This window comes from Struthio camelus, chromosome 7 (assembly GCF_040807025.1).
Source record: "Struthio camelus isolate bStrCam1 chromosome 7, bStrCam1.hap1, whole genome shotgun sequence".
Lineage (NCBI taxonomy): Eukaryota > Metazoa > Chordata > Aves > Struthioniformes > Struthionidae > Struthio > Struthio camelus.
The window spans coordinates 17,349,453-17,371,772 of NC_090948.1; the positions used below are offsets into that span (position 1 = coordinate 17,349,453).

At 56.0% G+C, this 22,320-nt stretch overlaps 4 protein-coding genes across 9 annotated transcripts; 2 read left to right on the forward strand and 2 right to left on the reverse strand.

Annotated features, from left to right (window-relative positions):
* Positions 1-942: 942 nt before the first annotated feature.
* On the forward strand, positions 943-7,655 carry ENTPD7 (ectonucleoside triphosphate diphosphohydrolase 7). Its single transcript, XM_068951164.1, has 12 exons — positions 943-950; positions 1,041-1,229; positions 1,341-1,546; positions 1,723-1,873; positions 2,352-2,455; positions 2,892-2,948; positions 3,466-3,614; positions 3,708-3,874; positions 4,605-4,929; positions 5,017-5,102; positions 5,280-5,441; positions 5,639-7,655. Exons 1-12 carry the CDS (start codon positions 943-945, stop codon positions 5,868-5,870), a joined length of 1,836 nt encoding a protein of 611 aa, XP_068807265.1. The 3' UTR covers positions 5,871-7,655.
* ATP6V0E2 (ATPase H+ transporting V0 subunit e2) lies at positions 7,652-9,532 on the reverse strand. The gene is made up of 4 exons (XM_068949956.1): positions 9,345-9,532; positions 9,215-9,262; positions 8,789-8,920; positions 7,652-8,517 (listed from the first exon to the last, which is right to left on the reverse strand). The coding sequence occupies exons 1-3, from the start codon at positions 9,446-9,448 to the stop codon at positions 8,827-8,829; spliced, it is 246 nt and encodes an 81-aa protein (XP_068806057.1). The 5' UTR covers positions 9,449-9,532; the 3' UTR covers positions 7,652-8,517; positions 8,789-8,826.
* Positions 9,533-9,767: 235 nt separating this feature from the next.
* COX15 (cytochrome c oxidase assembly homolog COX15) lies at positions 9,768-13,849 on the reverse strand. Of its 2 annotated transcripts, XM_068949950.1 has the most exons (9): positions 13,751-13,830; positions 13,536-13,663; positions 12,925-13,047; positions 12,447-12,633; positions 11,946-12,113; positions 11,740-11,821; positions 11,254-11,408; positions 10,210-10,323; positions 9,768-10,029 (listed from the first exon to the last, which is right to left on the reverse strand). In XM_068949950.1, exons 1-9 carry the CDS (start codon positions 13,808-13,810, stop codon positions 9,898-9,900), a joined length of 1,149 nt encoding a protein of 382 aa, XP_068806051.1. In that variant the 5' UTR covers positions 13,811-13,830; the 3' UTR covers positions 9,768-9,897. The 2 variants fall into 2 exon arrangements, with proteins under 2 accessions (XP_068806051.1, XP_068806050.1); XM_068949949.1 differs by having other exon boundaries at positions 13,536-13,849.
* Positions 13,768-18,618, forward strand: CUTC (cutC copper transporter). Of its 5 annotated transcripts, XM_068949952.1 has the most exons (10): positions 13,852-13,944; positions 14,242-14,313; positions 14,406-14,465; positions 14,857-15,066; positions 15,968-16,003; positions 16,223-16,356; positions 17,057-17,084; positions 17,486-17,591; positions 17,763-17,869; positions 18,178-18,618. In XM_068949952.1, exons 2-10 carry the CDS (start codon positions 14,244-14,246, stop codon positions 18,228-18,230), a joined length of 804 nt encoding a protein of 267 aa, XP_068806053.1. In that variant the 5' UTR covers positions 13,852-13,944; positions 14,242-14,243; the 3' UTR covers positions 18,231-18,618. The 5 variants fall into 5 exon arrangements, 4 of the variants coding, with proteins under 4 accessions (XP_068806055.1, XP_068806053.1, XP_068806056.1 ...); XM_068949954.1 differs by lacking the exon at positions 17,763-17,869 and having other exon boundaries at positions 13,768-13,944; XM_068949955.1 differs by lacking the exon at positions 17,763-17,869 and having other exon boundaries at positions 17,466-17,591.
* The last annotated feature ends 3,702 nt before the right edge of the window (positions 18,619-22,320 follow it).

The window sequence follows — 22,320 nt, forward strand, 5'->3', positions numbered from 1 at the left end:
CGGCTCCGCGCCCGCGCCGCCGCCGCCGCCTCCTCCGGCCCCGGGCGCCCGCGCCGCCCCGCCCCGCCGCTCCCATTGGCCCGCGCCGCCCTGGCACCGCCCCCGTCGTGCTCCCACTGGCTCGCCCCGGCGCCGGCCGTCCCCGCGCGCAGCTCTCATTGGCCCACGCGGCCCCGCGTCGGCGGCCCCCACTGGCCAACCGCTCCCTCCGCCACACTCAGGCCCCGCGCCTATTGGCCCGCGGTCCTTTCCGCCCCGTCGTTTCGCGGAGCCCATTGGGCGGCTGAACTTTTCGCCCCGCCCAGCCGCGCCTCCGATTGGGCAACGAGCCTTTGACCTTTGGTCCGCTCAGAGGTCTCGTAACTGGTTTTTCTCCGAACAGGGCCAGGATTGCCGTGCTTGAGCAGCCATTGGCTTCCTCGCCTGCCACTCTAAGTCTCGGCGCGTGTTTTTTATTTGGGGGGGCTCGGATTGGCTCCGACGGCGCCTGGGGGGCGGGCTGTGTCCTGTGGCAGCGCTGTGATAGGCTGAAGTGACCTAGAAATCAGAGAGCGGCTCCGACAATTGGCCAGAGTCCCAGTGACGTCTCGCGGCTAAAAGCGGATGTGGGAGGCCGGCGGCAAGCCAGGGCGAAGCAGAGCGCAGCCTCCGCGGCCGGAGCGGGAGAGCTCTGATTGGCGGCCGGGGCTCCGTGGGCGGGGCCTCGGTTGAGTGAGGGGGGTGCTGATTGGACGGCGTGGGAGGGGCGGAGCGCGGCCCTCCGGGGTCCGCCCCGCCCCCGGCTCCGCTGCCGGCGCCCCCATTGGCGGCTCCCGGGGCCCCTGGTGACGTGGCCGCCGGTGCGGACGCGGCGGGGAGCGGGCCCCGGTCGCGGCGGTGACCTCGCGCGGCGCGTGCGCGGGCGGCACGGGGCGATGTGCGGGCGGCCGCGGGCGGGCGCACATGGCCAGGTGAGCCGGGACGGGACGGGACGGGACGGGACGGGGGCTCCGCTCCGCTCCGCTCCGGTGCGCGCTCTGAACTGTCGCCTCTGCCCGCAGGATCGACTTCGCCTGCCTGTGCCCGGCGTCGTGGCGCCTCGCGGTGCCCTGGGGCTGCCCGTGGCCGTGGCCGCGGCCGCGCCCGGCGGCGCTGGGGCTGGCCCTGGCCGTGGGGCTGCTGCTGCTGCTGGCGGCCGCCGTCCCCCGCCGCTGGGCCGCGCCGCCCCGCGCCGACCGGCAGTACGAGAGGTGAGCGGGGGAGGCGGAGCGGGGGGATCCCCGGGGCCCCGGTAACCCGCCGCCGCCGGCGGGCTCCTGGCCGCGGAGCGGGGCCCCGGCGCTGAGCCGCCTCCTCGCCAGGTACCTGGCGCGCGTGGAGGAGCTGAAGGCCACCGACACGGGCGACGCGGCGCTGAGTTACGGGATCGTCGTTGACTGCGGCAGCAGCGGGTCCCGCGTCTTCGTCTACTTCTGGCCCCCGCACAACGGCAACCCTCATGACCTGCTGGACATCAAGCAGATGAGGGACGAGAGTAGCCGTCCCGTGGTCAAGAAGATTAAGCCAGGTCTGTGCTAGCCCTCTCCCGGCCCGGACGTTGCGGTTCGTCCGTGCCTGGCGCGCGGGTGTTTAGGGCCCTATAAAAACCGGGGCTGAACGGCAGCGGTCTGCCCCGTGCCGACGCTGGCGGGCTGCTGCTGCTCGACAGGGCTTGGTTGCGTGACGTCTCTCTTTCCCGTACAGGCATCTCTGTGGTGGCAGCCACCCCCGAGCGAGCTACCCCCTACATGCGCCCCCTGCTTCAGTTTGCTGCGGCCCATGTGCCAGCCAAGAAGCACAAGGAAACTCCGCTGTACATCCTGTGCACGGCAGGCATGAGGCTGCTGCCCGAGCGGTGAGTTCGTCAGCCCTTGGCGGGGCTCCTCGCCAATGCCGAGGAGCCGAGGATCTGCTGGGATCCCCCAGCCACAAGGGGAAGGGGACCCGGCTCATCCTGAGCCTAACGAGAGATGATGAAGGACTCTGTGAGGTGGTGGGGTGCTTGCGAAAGGAGAGGGCATGCAGCTGGGGGTGAGAGGCGAAGGGGTGCAGGAGGGTTTGAGCCTGCTGGGAGGGACTTTTGGCTGGGAGGATATTGTGCTGACGGTGGCAGCCTTCCTGATGGGAAGAGACATTTTGAACTGAAGTCTCAAACAAATAGATGAAATACTACTAACCTCCAGTCTCCGAAAACACGCTGGATGCAGTGAGGGGGTTCGTGGGGCTGGGTACAAGGTGTATGCAGCAGGATTCCTGTCGTCTCTTGTGCCCCTGCAAAGGAGCGACTCTGGTGAAGACTGCTTGGTGTCTGTCTCTCTTCTGTACCCTTGCAGGCAGCAGGCTGCAATTCTGGAGGACTTGGTGACAAATGTGCCTCTGGAGTTTGATTTCCTCTTCTCCAAATCACATGCAGAAGTGATTTCAGGGAAACAGGAAGGTAAGAGCTGCCCCTGCCACAGAGCACTGCTCTGCTGCTCTGTGCTCCTATGCAGCAGGAGCACCTGCAACTGCCAGCCATTGCCAGGCCCCGAGTCAGATGCAGTATGGGCTCTGGGGTGGGAGCAGTTTTGTACTTTTATTTGAGGCACCACGCCTCAGCCTTGCTCTGCAGAGCACTGTTGGTAAGGGGCTGTGTGGTAAATGGCTGCGGTCCCTGTCCTCCTTTTCATTGAGGTCTGTCACCAAGACTGGGGCAGAGTGCAGAGATGCACAGGATGAGGCAGGGCTCTGTTCCCTCATCCTATCACATGCTAAACGATACCAGTGTCCAAGAGGAAGAGGCTTCTCCAGCACAGGAGTGCAGCTATGGAGTGCTGAGGGTACTCCAGCCCCACTTAAGATATTGCCTGAGTACCCCTTTACGTCCTGTGCAGGTGTCTACGCTTGGATTGGCATCAACTTTGTCCTGGGGAGGTTTGAGCACGAGGATGGTGAGTCTGGCTGTTTGCACAGTAGTTGGCAAGGCACTCTGTGAGCAGGGCTGTGGTGGAGCTGACCCGGGCGCTGGAGCAAAGAGCAGGCTCCAGAGCAGGCAGCGCCTGCCCCCTTGTCCGGGCAATGCCTGACTGCAGAAGTGCATGCAAAACCCTTCTGAACCCGTGGCACGGAGGGGCACTAGCCTGGGTTGCGGGGGTGAGTCCTGGCATGCTGTAAGGGGTCATTGGCAGCATTTTAGGGGAAGAACTAGAGAGAGAGGGTTTGTAGAAGGGTTCCTGTGATGGCTGTCAGCCATAGCTGCTTTGGGGAAATCTGTGAAGCTGGTAGGCAGCCAGTGTCAAGAGCCTGGACCCACTGTGGTACAAGCAGCCCTTGGGTGTTTTTTGCTGTGCTGCATTGTTGTGGTGGAAGAGGGCTGGTTGGCTGTACCAGGGCAGTAGGGTAGCGGCAGAAGGGAGGACATGCTGCCCTGTGCCTCTTCCCCTGCTCACACGTGGCTGTGGGATGCAGAGGAGGATGCAGTGGTCACCGTGGCGCTAGGGGACCAGGCCGAGTCCCTGGTGCGGAAACGAACGGTCGGGATCCTGGACATGGGGGGTGCCTCCCTGCAGATCGCCTACGAGGTGCCCAGCTCTGGAGCCTTCTCCTCCCCACAGCAGGTATGTATCTCATCAGCCGTGTGGGACTGGCACCAAGAGCAGGCCCTGCCTTCCCTAGGGTGTGGCTGATCACAGACCTCTCTCTTTCCCCAGGAAGAGGCTGCCAAGAGCCTGCTGGCAGAGTTCAACCTGGGCTGTGACGTGCAGCACACTGGCCACGTGTACCGTGTCTACGTCAACACCTTCCTGGGCTTTGGGGGCAATTTTGCTCGGCAGCGCTACGAGGAGCTTGTGCTGAACCAGACCTATGTGCACAACCAGTAAGGCCACCTTGTTTGAGGACGCCCCCACTGGGTTGCAAATTGGAGCACTGGCTTCCTCCTAACTGGATTTACCCAGAGGGCCTCCTGTGGTGATAGCAGTTCCCCGCAGCCACGTTGGCAGCAGCCATGTGACGGTAGCAGATGTACAGCCTGGCACAGGGTGCACAGGTGCTGCCCTTCTCAGGTGTTACTGGCATAGCAGCTTGCTGCCCTCCTCCCCTCTCACCAAACTGCAGGAGTCTCCTTTGGGGGCTTTTTCTGCTCTGACTTCCCCTCCTTTGCTAGCACTGATCCCGCTCAGAACATGTTTCCATCGCTTCCCCGCCTTGGGCTCTTTATCTCTCGTTCTCTTCCCAGAGCGCTGCATGAAGCTATCCCCAGGGTGAAACAGGCTTAGTCACCATGTATCCCTGTGCCGAGAGCAAACCCTGCCTCCAGATCCTCCAGGCAGTCCAGAAGGGTTGAATCCCTGTGGGCTGGGTGGGACAGACTGTACCCATCAGGTGTGCAGAGTACGTGGCCACAGTTCAGCATGACAGATTTGGAGAGTCCAGCTTCAGGAGGAGGTGGCAGGCTGGTTGCTGAGACCATGAGGGTACACTGGGATGCACCCTTATCTGGGGTGGGGGTATCTGGGATGTGGGAGAGCACTGAACCAAAGCCTGTCTTCTGGGGGTGGTATAGGGCCCCATGCACAGTTGCCTTTTGTTTCTGGCTTGTTCTCCAGCCTGCATGGCCAGCAGACAGGGCTGAGCCCTGAGACACCGTTCCTGGACCCCTGCCTGCCTGTGGGACTGGAGGACAGGGTGGCAAGGGGCGCTCAAACCCTGCATGTGCGTGGACAAGGGGACTGGCAGACCTGCACAGAGCTGCTGCACCCCCTTCTGATGGGGCCCAACAGCAGCCAGGCCTCCCTGGTGGGGGCCTACAAAGCACCCATCGACTTCAGCAACAGCGAGTTTTATGGCTTCTCTGAGTTTTTCTATTGCACCGAGGATGTGCTGCGCCTAGGGGGGCGCTACGATGCCCCCACTTTCACCTCTGCTGCCCAGGTGAGTGTTGCCCCAGTTTGGAGGACAGTGAGTCCACCGTTCCCTGTCCCGTTCTCTACTCTGAGCACTGGCTTCCCCTTCCCCCAGGAGTACTGCAGGCAGAGCTGGGCCGTGCTGACGCAGCGCTTCCACAATGGCCTCTACTCATCACACGCGGACCAGCACCGAGTCAAGTAAGGGGCTTTGCTGAGGCTGTGCCGTAGAAGTACCTGCTGTGGGGCTTGTCCTGGATGTCAGGGGGGCTTTGGCCAGGGTGACGATAACTGGGAGCTGTGGCACAGGTAGGACGCATGGGCTCGGGCCCTGCAGTAGCATCTGGCTGATGCTGCTGTGTGTTGTGTCTGCTGCAGGTACCAGTGCTTCAAATCAGCCTGGATGTACCAAGTCCTTCACCAGGGCTTCCGCTTCCCCCTGGACTACCCTAGTCTGCGCACAGCCCAGCTGGTGTACGACCGGGAGGTGCAGTGGACGCTGGGAGCCATCCTCTACAAAACACGTTTTCTGCCACTCAGGTAAAGCTGGAGAGAGCATTAGCTCAGGTACTGAATCCTGTTGTCTGGCTTGTGAGGAAAAGGGTGGCTGGGGAGCAGAGCAGGAGCTGCTATATGGGACAAGGGCTCTGCCACCCAAGGAAGGAGGAAAGGGAATGTAGGACCCCTGGTAGTCCCCAGCAGTTCTCAGGCCTTGTTTTGACTCTTCCCCTCTGCAGGGATCTCCGGCCAGAGAGCGTCCGGCAAGCACATACCTCCTGGCTGCGCCTCTCTTTTGTCTACAACCACTATCTCTTCTTTGCCTGCATCCTGGTTGTAGCGCTGGCCATAGTCCTCTACCTCCTGCGGTTGCGCCGCATCCACCGCCGGCAGTTGCGGTCTGCCCAGCTTGACATGCTCTGGCTGGATGAGGTGGTGTTGCTGCCACCAGGCCAGGGAGATGGGCTGTGACACCAGCAGTACCCCCTGTCCAGTTGCAGCAGAACCAGTACCAGGACTGGATGACAGCGCCCTGGGCTCTGAGGGCTTGGACTCTTTCTTGAAAATGGCCTCAGTGCTGCACTCTATCTCCGTGTCAGAGGCAGAGCCTGTGGGCCAAGGCAGCTACGGACACCGGAGCCTTCCTCTCTGCTGCTCCTCTGCCCTAATCATTGCATTCCCTGGCCTCTGGCCTTCTCCTTGCTACAACACATAGAGCAAAGTCCTTTGCTGCCAGCAGGCCCAAGGCTGCAGCCCTTGCTGGCTCCCTCAGATAAGCAGGAGTCAGAATCGCTGAAGCAGCCAACCCAGGGCCATGGCCTGAAGCACTGGGCCACCTCATGACTCAGCCACTTTTGCCAGGTGGCCTGACACGGTGCTATAGTTCTTCATCACCTAGATATGGCCTTCCTGTAGCTCATTAGGAGTACAAGAGCTCAAAAACAGGAAGCCAGCAAGGCTACCGCAAGAACTACGTGAGCCCAGTGGCCATATGTGGCTTAGAGCTCCAAGGAGCTGTTCCATCAGGCCTGGCCCCTCTCAGAACATTCCTCACCAGGGGAAGAGATGTTCAGCTATTGCCTGTATCCTCCCCTTCTCCTTGTTTCATCCTCTCACAGTCCTAGGTGATGCCCCAGGCTCAACTCTGAGGGCTCAGGGGCTGTTTCCTAACAGAGGTACCACCAAAGGTGGTTGCATTTCTTCTCATTCCCTTCTAAGCATGTGTTTGCCCTGTGGTGTCCCACAGGCTATTCAGGCACTAGTGCAAGAAGGACCAGTGGTTCTTCCCCCTGTGAGTGCAGGCTGGGCCTGCCTACAGGGCACTCCAGCCCAGCTTCCTGCCCCAGGGCAACGCTGGGTGGTGGCAGCTGGCTGCTGCCTCCCTCTGTGCACAGGCACAGCAATCCCTCTGCCCCGGTGCTACAGCTCTGATGACCTAATGAAGTTCTTTAGTTTATACTTGAACTTAGCTGTTCCTATTCCTGTAGCAATAAAATAATTATGAGCCATCCAGTGCTAGATTAGTCTCCTTTTCCAGTGAGTGCCTACCCGGCAGTGACAGGTCATGGTTGGCAACATGGCTGGGCCTCCACACCCCTGCATAGCATTGTTTTGTGGTGCTAGGGACTTGACCCCGTCATGGAATGATTAAGCTGCTCTGTTATTAGCTGCCCTCTGCACTTCCAGCATGCAGCAGAGCTTGCAGCAGTAAGGGAAGCTTTGATCCAAACTAAACTGTTGTCATGATCCTTAGAGAGAGCAGTCCTTGATGTGCACCCCACTTCCACCTGAGAGAAGATGTCAAGCCAGTCCATGCAGAGCCTAAGTCCCTAGGAGGGCAGCTTCCTGCTTTCTACCTTCTGGGGCCAGTCTGGGGCTGCCTGGACTGTAGGCATTGCATGGGAAACAGGCTCCTAAGCTTCCCCAGCTCCCACAGCCATTGGCTTTCAACAGTAGAACTTAGTCCTGCACAACTGCCCCCCACCAGGGAGGCCAGGCACATTCCCCCATCTTCTAACCCATGCTGTTGTCTAGCTATGGCCTCACTCCCAAAGCAATACTGCACAGGTGGAAGCAAGGACAAAACAGGCTGTGCACTGCTGGCTGTGCTTGCCTCTTCTTCCACTGAGGATCCCTGCAAAGGGACAGCCTTATTCTCATCCTGCAACAACAGTGGTGGTGGGGGAATACATCAAGATAAAACTAAGACTGTTCCTCAGCCTCAGAGCAGCAAGTGACTACAACTTCCAGCATCACTTACTAGAAAAGGATTTATTTCCACAACACAAATATAACAAACAGACAAATAAATAAATACAGATTAATTATCTGATAAATAAAGAACAAGACCTAGTCATACTACTTGATACAGATACAATGTTCTTCCCCGAACACTGACACAGGCAAGAAGAATAGTACCTAGATACTACTCTGCTTAACCCTCAGTGCTCAGGCAGAAGACAGCAGCATCCCTTCACCTCCAGCTTGATCTGGCTGCCTGGCAGCAGAACCCTCTGCCCTACACCTGCACCATCTCCTTCTTCATGCCCAAGAGGGTCAGCCCTCCCTTCTCCCGTCCATAGCCAGAACCTGTCTTAGCAAGGACGACTCCACTGCAAGCCCAGGCTCACAAAGGGGACTGAACATGGGATGCCTCAGGCTGTTGTCCTCTCATGCACAGGGGGAGCCAGGGCCCAAAGAAGAGATGAAGGATACTGTAACTAACTTGGGGAGGGGAGCAGGATTTCACACAAGGGGAGCCCAGGGCCAAAAACACTAGGAGGAGCATGGCAAGCACTGCAGATAGATAGGATGTACTGGCCCTTTGTATAGGTCTCTCTCCAGGAAAAGTCTCAGGCTGGTCTTCAACACTACTGACTGCAGCTCTCGACCAGCTGACAGGCTTTCTCCCAGGTACTACAGGTGTGCCCAGGGCCTGGCTCATAAAAGCGGACCCTCAGTCCTGGCAGGGTCCTGCCTGCCACGGCTGGGGGCCCAGCTGTCGCTGTGTCCAGACTGCAGTACTGAGGGAGTGCTGGGGTAGTGGGTCCAGCCTGAGGCCCAGCACCACTGGGGGCTGCCTGACACAGGAGGGCAGAGGATGGAGCAGCAAGAAGAGCTGGGAGACAAAGAAATAAGAAGTTAGCAACGAGCTGTGCCCATGCACAAGTCCCCTCACACCTTGAGGGGAGCAGGCTCAGGGGGTACTGCTTGCTTTTGCAAGCCACCTGCCTCATACTGGGTGCAGCTCACCGCAACATGCAGAAGCCACAGCAACTCCCACCCGGCATGAAGTAGGCAGCACCTCCTTCCCCAGCCAGACACACGCAGACGAGGAAGGGGGGGGGGAAACGCTGCAACCGCCTTGTGCCAGCCCTCTGCCTACTCACGGTGGCCGGGGGAGGAGGATCTCCGTCAGGGCACAGGCTCACTCCCAGAGGAAGCGCACATACCAGATGGTCTCGTTCTTCAGCTGCGGCCCAAACAAGGGGTTGGCCTGGGCCAGGATGGCAATGAGCCAGCTGCAAAGGGACCCGAGCCGCGAGTGAGCCCAGGCGGCAGGGCAGGCCCGACGGAACCGGAGGGGCCGTGTGTCGGGGACTGACCCCACAGGGGTAGCAGGAGAGGCTCCGACAGCGGGGCCCACGCAGAAGGACGGCACCCGGTGGCACGGTGCCCCGGTAGGGAGGGAGGGAGGGAAGGAGGCCGGGGCCCAGGCAGCCGCTCAGCCCGGCCGGGCAGGCGGCAGCCAGCGGGCGCAGGGCAGGGGGGTGTCACGGCCGGAGCCCCGGAGCGCGGCCGGCCGCGGTACTCACAAGAGGTAGCAGCACACGGCGGTGGTGACCAGCATGGTGATGATCACCCTGCGGAGATAGCGGCCTCAGCGCGGCGGCCCCGGGGCGCCGCCGCCACCTCCCGTGTCCCCGTCCCCCGCACCCCACTCACCCGCGGTTGGGCCCCTTGGGCACGAACCAGGGCGCGGCGACGCCCACGAGGCCCCAGAAGGCGGAGAAGAGGACGAGCGGGAGCGCGAAGCTGTGCGCCGTCATGGCCGCCGCCGCCGCCGCACCGAGCCCCGCCGCCGCCGCCGCGCACAGGCCGCCGCCCACTGCCGCACCCAGTAGCCAATCCTCGGGCGCCTAGCCGCAGCGCGGGCCCCTATTGGCTACCTCGCGGGACAGGCCCGTGACGCCACCAGCGCGCCCGGCGCACCGCCAGGGGGCGCCGCAGGGAGCCGGCGGCCCGGCGCGCCCCGCCCCGCCCGGCTGCACCGACGACGGCGCTGAGCCGGCTCCCGCGGGGAGAGGGCAACCGCCCTCCCTCCTCACCTCGCTGCACCACGCAGGAACGCAGGCAGACACCGGCAGCTCTGGAGAATTCGTTTATGTGACAGCCATCGCCCTCAAAACCGTCCGCGGTGCCCCCTCTGCGCACAGAGCGCAGCCCCGCGCCACGGCCCCTCGGGGAGGGCGCCTCGCGCTGCTGCGCCCCAGCGGGGTTACTTGGGGACCCGCCGGAGCTCGCTCATGAGCCACAGCGCCACGCTGAGCAGTGCCAGGGAGCCCGACTGGTGGGTGGCTGCCAGAGGTGTCGGCACATACAGCAGCAGGGTGCTGATGCCCAGGCCCACCTGCCAAGAAGGAAGAAGCAGTAAGGGCAGCTGTAAAATTGGTGTGTGCCCCTGACAAAGCACAGCACAGAAACACCTACAGCCACAGTCCAACTTCCCACCCTCCCGCTCAGACTGTTCGCACAGTATGCTGAGGCCTCAGGTCTGGACAGCTCCAGACACCTGGGGCAAAGACTGTACCTGCACGCATGCCACAGCTAGTAAGGAAGTCACTGCCATCCTTGTCCTGCGAGGGAGTGGGATCTTCCGTGAGAAGAGGTACAGTGCTGTGATAGCTGTGATTGAGGCAATTCCCTAAAGAAAGAAGTGAGTTTGGGATGGGCAGGAGAAACAACCACCTTTTGAGAACAATTCACAGAAAACCGGTGCAGATGCCTTTGGCTGCATCGTCCGTGCAGGAAAAAAAAAGCTCCGTAAGCAATATTTAACTGTAGAAATACATTAATGGCCATAATCAAATCCTGGAGCTCCCGTGACCCATTAAGTTAACAGCCCTGAAGTCTAAGAAAGATTATTGAGAGTTCCTTTTTCTCCAAATTAATGGGAAAAGCTACTGAAAAACAAAGCATTTTAAGTCATTATGGGTTACTTCTGTCCTATCCCCATCCATCACCTTGTCAATTACAGGTGGAAGCTGTCCCTAGAAAATTGATCTCATTATCACTACTCAGCCATAAGTTACTAACATAATCTCATTCTGCAGGTCACCCCATGGGATTCCTCCTCTAAATCACTTAATCTTTCTTTTCAGTCTTAGCAACGGCTTAGTCCATCGCAGTGCCACTCTTATCAAATATCTGGATTGCTCCGAGATATTTTCACAGAGCACTATAGATGTAAAGCATCCTAAAGGTTCAGAAGTACGAGAGGAAGTGGATAGCACTCGGTACTCAGATTTCTAGGTTTTATTTCAACCAATACCTCCAGGTATTTCAAGTGAGGGCTACTGTGATCTGTAGCTTATATGCAATGGAAACCAAGGCACAAAGAAATCAAGTTAGTAACTTAGGAAGGAAGGAAACTTCCTTTTAAAAAAAGTCTACTTTGAACACCAGAGAAAGGGTAGCCTCCCTCTTTCCAGAAAGGCAATCTGGTAACAAGCTCAAAAGACCTCAGGTGCCCTGAACGTCATTCCTGCTGACAGAACCACAGCACAGACAGGACAGTCTGGCTTTAGGAGGCAACTAAGAAGAAGCTGCAGCATAGCAGGAAGATGGCACTTACCAGGATCCTGTGATCAAACTGTACAGTTGTAGGATTCTCAAAGATGTTTTTCAGCACAGGAGAGAAGGCAAGGATATCATCAGGGATCCAGCGTTCCCCCATCTTGGGAAAAGAATTGTACACAAGGCCAGCATCCAGCCCTGCCACAAAGGCACCTGCAGTTCCAGAGAAGAGAAATTGGACTATCAGACTGCATACTGGTGGCACCTCAGGCTGCATGGCTCTTAAATCCAGCCTGGCTCAAGAACGCAGCTTGATCTTGAATTTCCTTTAGAAACATGTACAGGAGTCACACCTTAGTGTGTGGGCTCTAAGCAGCATACCCAACTGCCCAGGAAAGACCAGAAGTGAAGGTTCTTGGATAGAAGTTTTCTGGAAAGAATAAGTTTTCTCCAGAAAACATGATGAGGTTCTTCAGAGTCCTTACCAGATCAGAAGAAACACAAGGCAAAGAGCCTTGGGAGGGGACAGCACTAAGAGTCTTACCTGAAAGAGCAGTAAGGAAAATGAGAGCTGTAGTGCCATGAGCAAATTGTCTCAAGCGAAGCAGCTGACGGGTCTCAGGTAACTGTAAAATACAAAACGTGAGAAGGATCAAAGTACAGAGCTTCCTATGTTTTTAAGTCCTTTAAGTCCTGTGTCTGATTTTTTTTACTACTCCGTGCTTTTGAGTCTGACACACCACTACATACCTTGTGCTGTGGGAGCAGCAAAGACAACCCTGTCCATAGACTAGCAGAATAAAGAACCAGTGCAGAGCCAAGGTGCGCTGCAAGACGGTACTGACTGACCCGAGGAATGTCATAAGAATCTGGCTTCTCTTCCAGTCCACTCTTCACCATGTACCATCCCAGCAGTCCCTGACAAAACAACCAGAGAGCAGGCACGAGGGCCACTGAAGGGCGAGAGCTGACTCCCTTACCAACTACACAGCCCCTCACGTCAGAAAGAAAGCTCAGTAAAGAGCCCTTTATGTCTGTATCAGCACAGAAGGAGCAGCAGTGACTGCTAAGATCAGATAAACATTACTGGCAAAATAACATATTTCTTCTATCTTCCACCACTTTTCAGCACTGAGCCTCCCCCCCCCTCCAAACTTATACAAATCCCCACCTTAGCTACTCTCCAACTGAAAACATTCACAGGAGATATTGTCACTGCCACAAACCCCTTCAGCTGTAGGGCTCTCTTACCTGGAAGCAGACAAGCCCACAGAGTGCAAGAACACACCCCTTCATGGGGCGGCTGAGCCAGCCCTTTCTCCAGAAGTATGCAGCAGGTAGAATATAGGCCAGACCCACAACTCGCCCCCACATACGATGTGAATACTCCATGTACCAGATGAACTTGAACTCTCTCAGCGTCATATCGTGATTCAGGCTGTTACAGATATTAAAACAAGAGTCCTTAATACAGCAGTCTCATTTCACACTCCCCATAATGAGAATGATTTTCCTTAGAAAGAGGAAATGATACTGGTGGCTGAGGGGAATCAGGGATCAGTTTCCTCAAAAAAAAGTCATAGTGGAGGTAGAGGACAGGCCTCCTCCTTCATCAAACACACTTGGGGGTCATAATAGCAAGTATTTTCACTCTTACAAGAGCTCCTTGTGTTGCTGAGCCCCAGAAGGGAGGGTCTCAGAGCACCATCCTTTCATCTTGAACACTCACAATTTGAACTCTGGAAACTGCTGGTACTTTTGGAACTCAGCTTCCCACTCCTGCTGCGTCCTGGGGGGCTTCATCTCTTTCACCAGGTGCCAGTCAACCATAGACAGGCCTGACTCTGTCAGTCTAGGAGAAAACAGACACACACAGACCCAACTCACTCCTAGGTGATATGCAGCTCTACTGAGCTGGAATGAGAGCTGTTGGCTACAGTCCTCTAATCAAGCTTTAAACACAGAAACAGGATTGGGGAACCTGTGGACAATCAACTGACCTAAAACAACCATGATTACATTAGAGAATGTGTCTCCTAGCTAGTTTCAGCATACTATAGACATTTTTTACATTGTACTCACAGCCCTATACCATGACGTCCCCTCACTCCCAGAGGGGCTCAGTACTACAGGCAGGAGAAGAGCCCCCAGAGATAACATCTCCCGCGGGCTCACCTGCCAGCTGTGGTACAGAGGAACAGGATGGGGAACAAACGGCAACGGCGGGGCAGTACCCCAGTGCCGAGCGCGGCCACCGGGAGGGCAGCGGCAACGCGGCCCCCGCAGCCTCGCCCCGATCCCCTCCCCCGGCCCCGCAGAGGGCGGCCTGGCCGCTCTCACCTGGTGACGCCGCCCAGCACCACGGCGCCCGCCACAGTGCCGCTGCAGACCAGGAGCCACCGGCCCACAGCGGGCGGGGCGGCGGCCCGGGGCGCCGCCTGCTGCAGGAGCCGCCACCGGAGCCATCGCTGCGGAGACAGAGAGGGGCCAGCGGAGCGGGGAGAGGCGGGGCAGGAGGTGCCCGTCGGGTGGACCGGGGCGCTCCCCGCCCGCACCTCAGCGCCGCCCCGCGCGGGCAGCAGGAGCCGCGCGCCGCCGCGCGCCGCCCGCAGCATCCCCCAGTGACCCCGGAAGCGGCGCGCCGCGCCGGAAGTAAGGCGAGCACTTCCGGACACACCTGGGCGTCACCATGACAATCCGCGGCACGTGACCGAGAGCCAGCAGCGACCCCCGCGCGCCGCCAGCGCAGGTGAGGGCGCGTGCGAGGCGGGGGCGGAGCCCGGGCCGCGGCGGGGGCGGGGCCGAGGCGGCGGGGGCGGGGCTTGCCCCGCCGCGCGCGGGCCCGGCGCCCGCCCCCCCCCCTCCCTCCCTCGCCCGCCCGCCCTCGCGCCCGCGGGCGGAGCGGGCCGGGGCCTCCGAGGCGCGAGACCGGAAGCGGAGGTCGGGGGCGGGGCCTGCGGCGGAAGTTGGCCGGGGCGGGCGGCTGTGCGGGCCCGGCGGCGGCCATGGGCCGCGGCGGCGGCCTCACCGTGGCGCTCTCCCCCAGGCATGGACGATGGCTTCCTCATGGAGGTGTGCGTGGACTCGGTGGAGTCCGCCGTGAACGCGGAGCGCGGAGGTAAGGCTCGGAGCGGCGGCGGCGGCGGGCGGCCCGCGGGGGGGCGCCCGTGCCCCCCCCCCCCGCCCCGGTGCTGACGTGCTTCTCCGCAGGTGCCGGCCGGATCGAGCTGTGCGCGGGCCTCGTGGAAGGAGGGACCACCCCCAGCATGGGTGAGCCTCGCCGGCCCGGCCCCGGCCCCGGCCCCGGGCGGCCTCTCCTCGGCGGCGGGCCCGGGCGCTGCTCGGTTCCTCCGCGCTCTGCTCTCGGGGGCCAGCGCGCCCCGGCTGCCCTCGCTTCCCCTTCGTCGGCGTCAGCCGCCGCACAGCCCTTCCTCTTGCCCGTCCATCCCCCTTTCTGGCTCCCGCTGCCCCGCGGTGCCCTCCCAGCTGCGAGCCAGACACTCGTGTTTCGGCCTGAGCTCACCCCCGCCAGGCCCTCTCTCTCTGCCGGTCCCGAGCTAGCCCCAAACTTGCCCTAGGAGTTTCCCAGCTGGTGTTTTGCCCCCAGCACTGCAGCAGCACTTGCTGGGCGCTGAGCTGCCTTTCCCCGCTTGTCCCCCAGGACTGTTGCAGGTGGTGAAGCAATGCGTGCGAGTCCCAGTGTTCGTGATGATCCGACCTCGCGGTGGCGATTTTCTCTACTCGGACCGTGAGGTGGAAGTGATGAAAGCTGATATCCGCCTGGCCAAGCTACATGGGGCTGATGGGCTAGTATTTGGGGCTCTCACAGAGGATGGGCGCATTGATACAGAGCTCTGCACAGCCTTGCTGGGTAAGAGCGTCCCCAGCTGTGAACACTGCTCTGAGCACCATGGGATGTTATCTTTGTTGTGATGGACAGTGGTAGTTCAGTGTTGCTCAGTCTGCTGATGCTAAAAGGTGCTGTGTAGGGTGCTTTGCTCTGCAGGTCTCGTTTCTAAGGCCTTGCCTTCTTTCTCCAGCTTCTCCCAGTTTCATGTATTGTCATACATGCAACGTGTCAAGTGCATAAAGAGCTTTGCAGATCAAGCATTGCTGTCTCAAGCAGCTCACACAGAGTTTGAAGCCACCTAAGACATAAGAGCAGGGTTTAGGAAGGAGCGAGGTTTAGGTGAGCTGTATTTGGGACACCAGAGTATTTTGTTTTGGATTCTCTCCCTTCTCCCTTTTCTTTTCACTTTGTTTTTTTTTTTTTTTGATGTCCCTACTACAGATGTCAAGAATGTGTCTGTCTTGGCCTTTGACCTTGTGAGTTGCTGGCGATTCAGCTTAATTTTTTTCTTTTTATCTATGCAGTGAGAAAACAGGAAAAATAAACCCTTGCTTTTTAAAGAGTACTGGTCCAGTCCCTTCCTCAGATAGATGAGACAGCTTTCATGCCTCCTTCCTGTAAGGAAAGACGTTTCTGGAGAGACTGAGGGTCCTCTAGATAATTTGGGGGATTTAGGTTTTGCTCATTAAGGAACCAAAATGTGACACTTCCCTAAAGGGCAGAATAATTTTTCCCCGCGAAAGAGCCTGGGCAGACAGGAGCAGCTGCAGCCACGTTGTTCCCAACAAGTACTTTGAGTCTTCTGAGATCCCCAGAAAGGGCCCAAGAAGTCTTTGTTCTCTTTCGTTTCCTGCCCCTTTTCAGTTCTAGCACAAGAGAGTCTCGGTACTGGGCCTCACTGACCATATGCTTGTTATTGCAGCTGTTTGCCGTCCTTTGCCAGTCACCTTTCATCGAGGTAAGTTGCCTGGTGGCGTGGCCCTGGCTGGGCCCAGCCTCTGCCCTGCTGCCAGGGAAAAGTAAGGGCTGGGAGGGACCAGGCATTTGGCCCTTCAGTGGGAAGGTGTGAGCTGCTCAGGCCCTTCTTATCTTTGCTTCCTGGGCTCCTGAGCTGGCTGGGGAACAGGGGTTGAATGAGGAGCTGAGTGATTTCTGAGCTGTTCCATCGGTCTTTCAGCTTTCGACATGGTGCATGACCCTCTGGTAGCGCTGGAGACCCTGATTTCTCTGGGGTTTGAGCGGGTACTGACTAGCGGCTGTGACAGCTCTGCACTGGAAGGCTTGTCCTTAATTAAGAGACTTGCAGAACAAGTAAGTATTCTCTATGCTGCTGTGGGTTACCTTGGCTGCTTCCTGCACATAGCCTGGAGGCAACTCCTTTATAGAATTCCTCATTTCTGTAAGGGAACTTCTGTCAAGGAGCGCTTGCCCTCCTTCCCTGGCTTGGGTTTAATCTTTTCCCCCAGCTTTCATGCAGGCTGTGTCCCTGAAGTCTCCTCCTATAGCAAAGTCCAATTGAACTGTTCCTGCTCTCAGACTGGGAGCAGGGAGGCAGAGGTGGTTTGAGCTTAGGTTCCACTTTGGCCCTTGCTTTGGGGCAACTGCGCCCATGTGAGCTGCCCCTCAGAGCCATGGTGCTTAGAAACTTGCTTGGCTGCGAACCTGCTGCTCTGAGTAGCCAACACAAACAGCAAAGCAAGGTCCCTGCCGTGGTCTCACAGCTCCTGTTAGGAAAATACAACAGATGCACGTGAGAAAGAGCCAGATGGAATAGAGAGGTAGGAGGAAATGGTAACAGGTAGTCTGAGCTGTAGCTTCAACATTTTTTGCACTCTTCCTTGTAAAACATGAGTGGCACAGAAAAAAATGGGTGAGAGTGCAAGAGTCACGAATGCACTGACATTTGTGAGTTTGCTGTGGGTTTTTTTGCTACCTCACAGCTCCGCGTGCATGGCAAAATAGGGATGGAGTGAAGTGCCAATATCACTAACATGTTATTCTCCTCTTTCAGGCAAAGGGCAGGATCGTGGTAGTGCCAGGTATGTTTTTTATCATATGTAGCAGGTCCAATACTCTCTGGCTCCTACTTCCTGGCCTCTCACCCTGAGGCATACTATCTGATCTGGTCTTCTGAGCCTGGTCCCCGGGAGGACGTGCTCCTGCCCTCGTGAGAATAAAGGCCACGCAGTTGGCTGGGGATGGCAGAACGCTGCAGCTGCTCTTCCCTGCAGGTTTTAAAGACAGTTATAGATTCGTGGGAGAAGTCAAGGCTTCTCCCAGCTCTTTTCAGTTGCCTGGGTCTCTGTTGTCCCAAGGGCTATCTTTCCCTCTCTGTCTAGGTGGTGTTTTGCTCTAGGGGCTAGATTTGAGGGGTGATGCCAGGGATGTGACAGCTGCCTTTTGTGCTGTATGTGACATAGACAGGGATTCTTCCCACCAGGGGGTGGCATCACAGAGCGCAACCTGCAGAGAATTCTGGAAGGCTCCAGTGCTTCTGAGTTTCACTGCTCCGCTCGCTCAGTCCGGGACTCAGGGATGAAGTTCAGGTAATGGAGTATTTTTACTGACAGAATTGCATGGCGGAAAAGCTGGGTTAGTATGAAAATGAGTTTGCAGAAGAGGCATAAATTCCCAACTTCTTTCTGGGTGCTAATTGCTCTTCTCTTGTGGTTGGGATCACGATGCCTGGCTCTGTATTCTGCGGTGCACAAATCCAGCGGTGCTCGTCATCCGGACATGCGCGCTCCATGCAGAACGAGATCCCCGGGGCATTTCTTCTGGTACTGCTGCCCTGGGGCTCATGAGTGCACTTGTGTGGCACTTGGTAAGACAGGTTCTAGTATTGCTGCCTTAGACCTGTAACACTGATGTGTGGCATTTGGGAGACCTGTAGGATGTGTGAACAGTGGGGAATGGTTTACAGTTGTCCACCGGTCTGCACTGGGTTTCCATTGATGCTTGTGCCTCTTGTTGTTGGATTACCCTTCTTTCTATTACTGCCTCATCTTTGGTGTGAGGTAGCACCAGCAGGTTCTCTGGCCACTGCTGAGACCAGGGGAGATAGTGGGTGTTCCTTAGTGTGTCTAACCAGCTGTATCACCTGCAGATAGTAATCGGTCATTTTTCCAACAGAAATCCGAACGTTGCCATGGGAGCGTCCTTCTCTGCCCCTGAATACTCCATAAAGGTAGCCGATGTGGCCAAAGTGAGAACCCTAAACGCAATTGCAAAGAACATTCTGTAGTGGAAGGCACCGTGCTGGAGCAAGAGCGCTGAGACTCCAGAGTCTTCTCTGCTATGTGGACAGATGGGTACTGCTTCCGTCCTCAGGTTGCAGAGGATGTGAATTAGGTGACGAAGCCTGAAGTCTCTTCCCTTGGCTTCCTCTGAATGACCAGTCCCTGGCCTGGAGACTTAAGCTGGCCATTTTAATTCAAAGGACTCATTCCTGGATGTTGCGGCAAAAAGCTGTTCAGCAGCATTTGGGGAGGAAGGGAGCTGAGCAAGTAGGGGGACTGAATTGTGTAGCACTGCATGTGATTGTCAAATAAACACTGCAGCAGCTGCTCCCTTCTTGCCGTGTGTGTGTGTGTGTGTTTTTACAGGCAGGACAGCGTGATCTGTGTCACATAACCTAGTACGTTAGTACGCTTTGGTGTCAGTTCTAGATATACACTGCGAATGGAGAAGTCCTGATGGGCCCGTCTGTGTGACACGGGACAGTTTGCACAGGGAAGAGAAAGGCTTCCCAAGAACAAGGTAATAGCAAACAAGCATTGAGCTAAATACATGAATCAAACTCTCATCTCGTATCAGGAGAACCAGAGGTGCTTCAGTGCAGCTGAGCAGAGGCAAGAGGCAGGTGAAGTGGCACTGAATTAGTCAAACGCTCTGCTGTACCAAAACAGTCATGTCCAGAATGCTGGAAAACAAAGGCTGCTGTGGTCAGCCAGTATGACAGCTGGAGGTTGGAAACCCAGTGGCTGCTAGGTAGAGAGAAGCACATCTAAACTGTCTCTCTTCATATGTGGAGGTGATTAACACATCAACTTCTGATGGAAAGGAGCTTCTAACTACCTGACTGATTAGGTGAGCTGGTTGTGAGGCATCGTGGGCTATGGGGTGTGAGTGCTTGAGGTGGGATGGGAATGTGTTGAGATTTCTGTGGGACACAAGGTACTTTTTCTCAGGGAGTTTCCAGCTCCCTTTCTTAATGCGAAGCACAGACCATCTGCTCATGCTCCAGCGCTCAGGGGAGTAGAGCTGTTGGGTTATTGCTTCCTAGTCAGAAGCAATTTCAGTTATCCTGCAAAATAGCTGATGACAGATCTGAGCAGTGTTGTGAGTAGTCTGTTAAAAGAGTCAGGAACCATGGAGGCCCAGAGATAGAGCACCTTTAATTTTGCAGCCTGCTCTTCTCTTAAAGATCCACAAAGCTGAAGAGAATCCTCCTGAGAGGAAAGAGTTGTGGGCCTTCTTAGGAAGAGAAAGTCAGGACAGATTTGTCTGCCCACCTTGGCAATACCATACCATCTGTGAGAATGTACAGCAGGGTATTATGTTTGACAAGGTAGCAGCAGCATTTAGCTCCTTAAATGGAATCAGATTCTTGAAAACCTGCAACCAAAAGAACAGACTACAACTCTTCAGCTCAGAGAGTACTTCTGACTTTTCACGTGGATCCATCAGAGAGACGTCAGCATCTCCCAAAACACATGCCTCAGGAACAGCCTAGGTATTAATTGGAATGTAACAAGAGCTAAGGTTTGTTGGAGTCCAGCATCTCCCAGCTTCCAAAGCTGCCCAGAAAATGAAAAAGGAAATTACCTGGAACATGTTAAAAGTGGAACTAAGCCTCCTGCCATAGTAGGGGTTGAGCGCTGTAGAACTGTGTGTAATAGGGCTGTATAAATGAATTACTGCTGAACAGTAATCAGAGAAAATATATGGTACTTCTCAACGCAGGACTTGAGAAGGGAATGCCAGCTCAGTGTGGGTGTCAGTGCTTGTTTCAGTCCTGACTGATGTGCAGTCAGTAGTATTCAAACTCGGAAAAGGAAATAATTTACCTGGTGGTTAAAGTCAGTCAATGATGTGAGAGTTCATGGCCTATGCTGTGAGCTGTCATGAGTCACGAAGTTGATCAAGATACCTCTTACGCGATGAACGTGAAAGTTCTGCTGACACAGCCTGCCAGACTCAAAGAGTTGGGGTTCCTTCCATTTGTGTGAAGTTCAAAAAAAGAAAAAACTTGAACTTAAGTGGGATTACAGCAGAGCAAAAGTAGAGAAATGAACTCCTCGGAAACAAAGAGAGGAACCATCAGGGCTCGACTAACTTGTAATTTGCTTTGTAGAAGCTTCCGTTCTGGACCAGACCCTCAGAGAGAGAGAGGCATGAGGCAGTGCCTGCTTTTGAAAACTTAAGTTTAAAGATGGGATATGACAGATGGCTGAAGACAAGGGAGCACAGGGAAACTGTGCTACGGACCAAAAGAGATCTCACCTGAGTGATTAGCCTGGTCCTGGTGAACATTTTATAGGTATTGTAAAAAACAAAAAAAAAAACAACTTTGTGGAAGGAGATGAAGGATAGTGAAGTGGCTTTGTGAGTGTTTAGGAGGAGTATGTCCCAGGCATGAGGGCAAAGAGAAAGGAAACGTGGGTGTGCTTGTTTTCAACAGTAAGGATGGCTGCATCCTGGGTTGAGGAGTGTAGTGACATGCATTGAAAAAAAGACAAGCAATGGGAGAGAGTATTAAATAGGGAGATGTTACTAGACCGAGTGACAGGCTAGGGGAGATCTTGGCAGCAGCATTCCAGGTGGATAAGAGCAAGGCCTGAGGATGCCTGTGCCAGTAAGCAGAATGAAGCTGTGAGAAACAAGGGCCTCTTTAAGGATTGCGCTTGTGAAGGTGAATGGCAAATATCTCCATTATTGTAGCAAAATAACAGGAAAGAGCGGTAAGATTTAGGTGCAGCCTAGGTACTAGGTCTGAAGAACTATCCAAGTCAAGAGGCCAAGTTGTGGCTTGGTCTGACAGGACAGACCATGGTATGGACCATGAGATATGAGCAGGAACGTGGTCATAGCTCTCAGGGATCATGTCAGCACTCTGGGTGGAGAGGAGCCTGAGGGAGTGACTGCTCCATTCAACTATTTCTTAGTCTAACACATCAGATTTCTATTCTCATCAGCAGTGCGTTGGCTCTGGCCTGGAAGACCCAGGACGTCGGGCAGCCTGGTTTACATAAAAGATTTAATCAGTCAAGCTGATAATAATTAACCAATGAGTCCTTTGCGTTATCATGTCTCTAGACTTTGGACCTTCCTCTAATATTGATAGCAAGGGGATTGCTCCTGAGCAATCACTCATTTAATCACCCTTGAACAACATAACGACATTAGCAACGATACAGCAGAATCCTGCCCTCCGCCCACCTACCCCTTTTACCTACTGTTTCCGTAGAGCCTGCATGACAAAGCAAACTTTTCCAGCCTTAGGACAGCACCAGACCCTACCCCCTCCCCACCTTCCCGCCTGCAGTTCTAAGCTGCAGAATGACAATTTAGTGACAGTCATCCTCCCTGGAATGGTCCTCTGGCTGTTTCGGATTGGGGACTTGCCTTAGAATGAAGCTTCAAAGTCTCTTCTTGGCTTTGCAGTCAGCCAGCTGCTATGACACACAGCTGCAAGCTCTGTGAACATAGAGAGGTGGGGAAGGGAGAAGCAAAGGGGAGAGAGGAGAACATCTCCAGGCTCTGCGAACAAGAAAAAGTTGGTAAAAGGAACTATTTTTGGCTCATGAAGACCACTGCAGCATGAGGTCAACTCAACTACCTGGCTCAGCAGGTCCAGAGCTCTGCTGATGGCCCAGGCCTCCTTGTTGGAGTGGCACATGAGAGAAGGGTTACTGTCCTCTCTGACACCTGAAGGTCTAGGCTTTGCTTGACTTTTTGGCAGTATTTGGCAGACTTGTTCTGGCAGGAAAGAGGTGTTGCCCCAAAGTATGTTGTCTTTTGTGTATTAACGAACTTGTCTCATCTGGTGTGGTCTCATAAAGGCTGTGATTTCTGAGCCGTAGCTATGGTGTCGTGCAAAGCTTATGTGACAGCAGCTTTCTTGCATCTTTCCTTGCATCTCTCTCTTGGGACTTATCTCTCCTCCCTTCTCCAGGGCCTGTGTAATTTGCCAAATTTGCTTTTGGTCACTGCTTTGGTCTGTGGTGTTATACGATAGCACTAAGTTAACAATTAACTCCCTGTCATCAGGGA

Excerpts from the sequence above, each read along its gene's own strand:
- ENTPD7 (XM_068951164.1), top strand. Across the intron at positions 1,547-1,722 it reads GGTCAAGAAGATTAAGCCAG|GCATCTCTGTGGTGGCAGCC; the intron begins GTCTGTGCTAGC and ends TTTCCCGTACAG. Across the intron at positions 4,930-5,016 it reads CTTTCACCTCTGCTGCCCAG|GAGTACTGCAGGCAGAGCTG; the intron begins GTGAGTGTTGCC and ends CCCTTCCCCCAG.
- ATP6V0E2 (XM_068949956.1), bottom strand. The coding sequence starts at position 9,448 with ATGACGGCGCACAGCTTCGCGCTCCCGCTCGTCCTCTTCTCCGCCTTC. Across the intron at positions 9,263-9,344 it reads CCCAAGGGGCCCAACCGCGG|GGTGATCATCACCATGCTGG; the intron begins GTGAGTGGGGTG and ends CTATCTCCGCAG. Across the intron at positions 8,921-9,214 it reads GCCGTGTGCTGCTACCTCTT|CTGGCTCATTGCCATCCTGG; the intron begins GTGAGTACCGCG and ends GTCCCTTTGCAG.
- COX15 (XM_068949949.1), bottom strand. The coding sequence starts at position 13,810 with ATGCTGCGGGCGGCGCGCGGCGGCGCGCGGCTCCTGCTGCCCGCGCGG. Across the intron at positions 13,048-13,535 it reads GTGCTGGGCGGCGTCACCAG|ACTGACAGAGTCAGGCCTGT; the intron begins GTGAGAGCGGCC and ends GTTTTCTCCTAG. Across the intron at positions 12,634-12,924 it reads CAGTTTCCAGAGTTCAAATT|CCTGAATCACGATATGACGC; the intron begins GTGAGTGTTCAA and ends TATCTGTAACAG.
- CUTC (XM_068949952.1), top strand. The coding sequence starts at position 14,244 with ATGGACGATGGCTTCCTCATGGAGGTGTGCGTGGACTCGGTGGAGTCC. Across the intron at positions 15,067-15,967 it reads GCTCTGCACAGCCTTGCTGG|CTGTTTGCCGTCCTTTGCCA; the intron begins GTAAGAGCGTCC and ends TTGTTATTGCAG. Across the intron at positions 17,592-17,762 it reads GACTCAGGGATGAAGTTCAG|CGGTGCTCGTCATCCGGACA; the intron begins GTAATGGAGTAT and ends GCACAAATCCAG.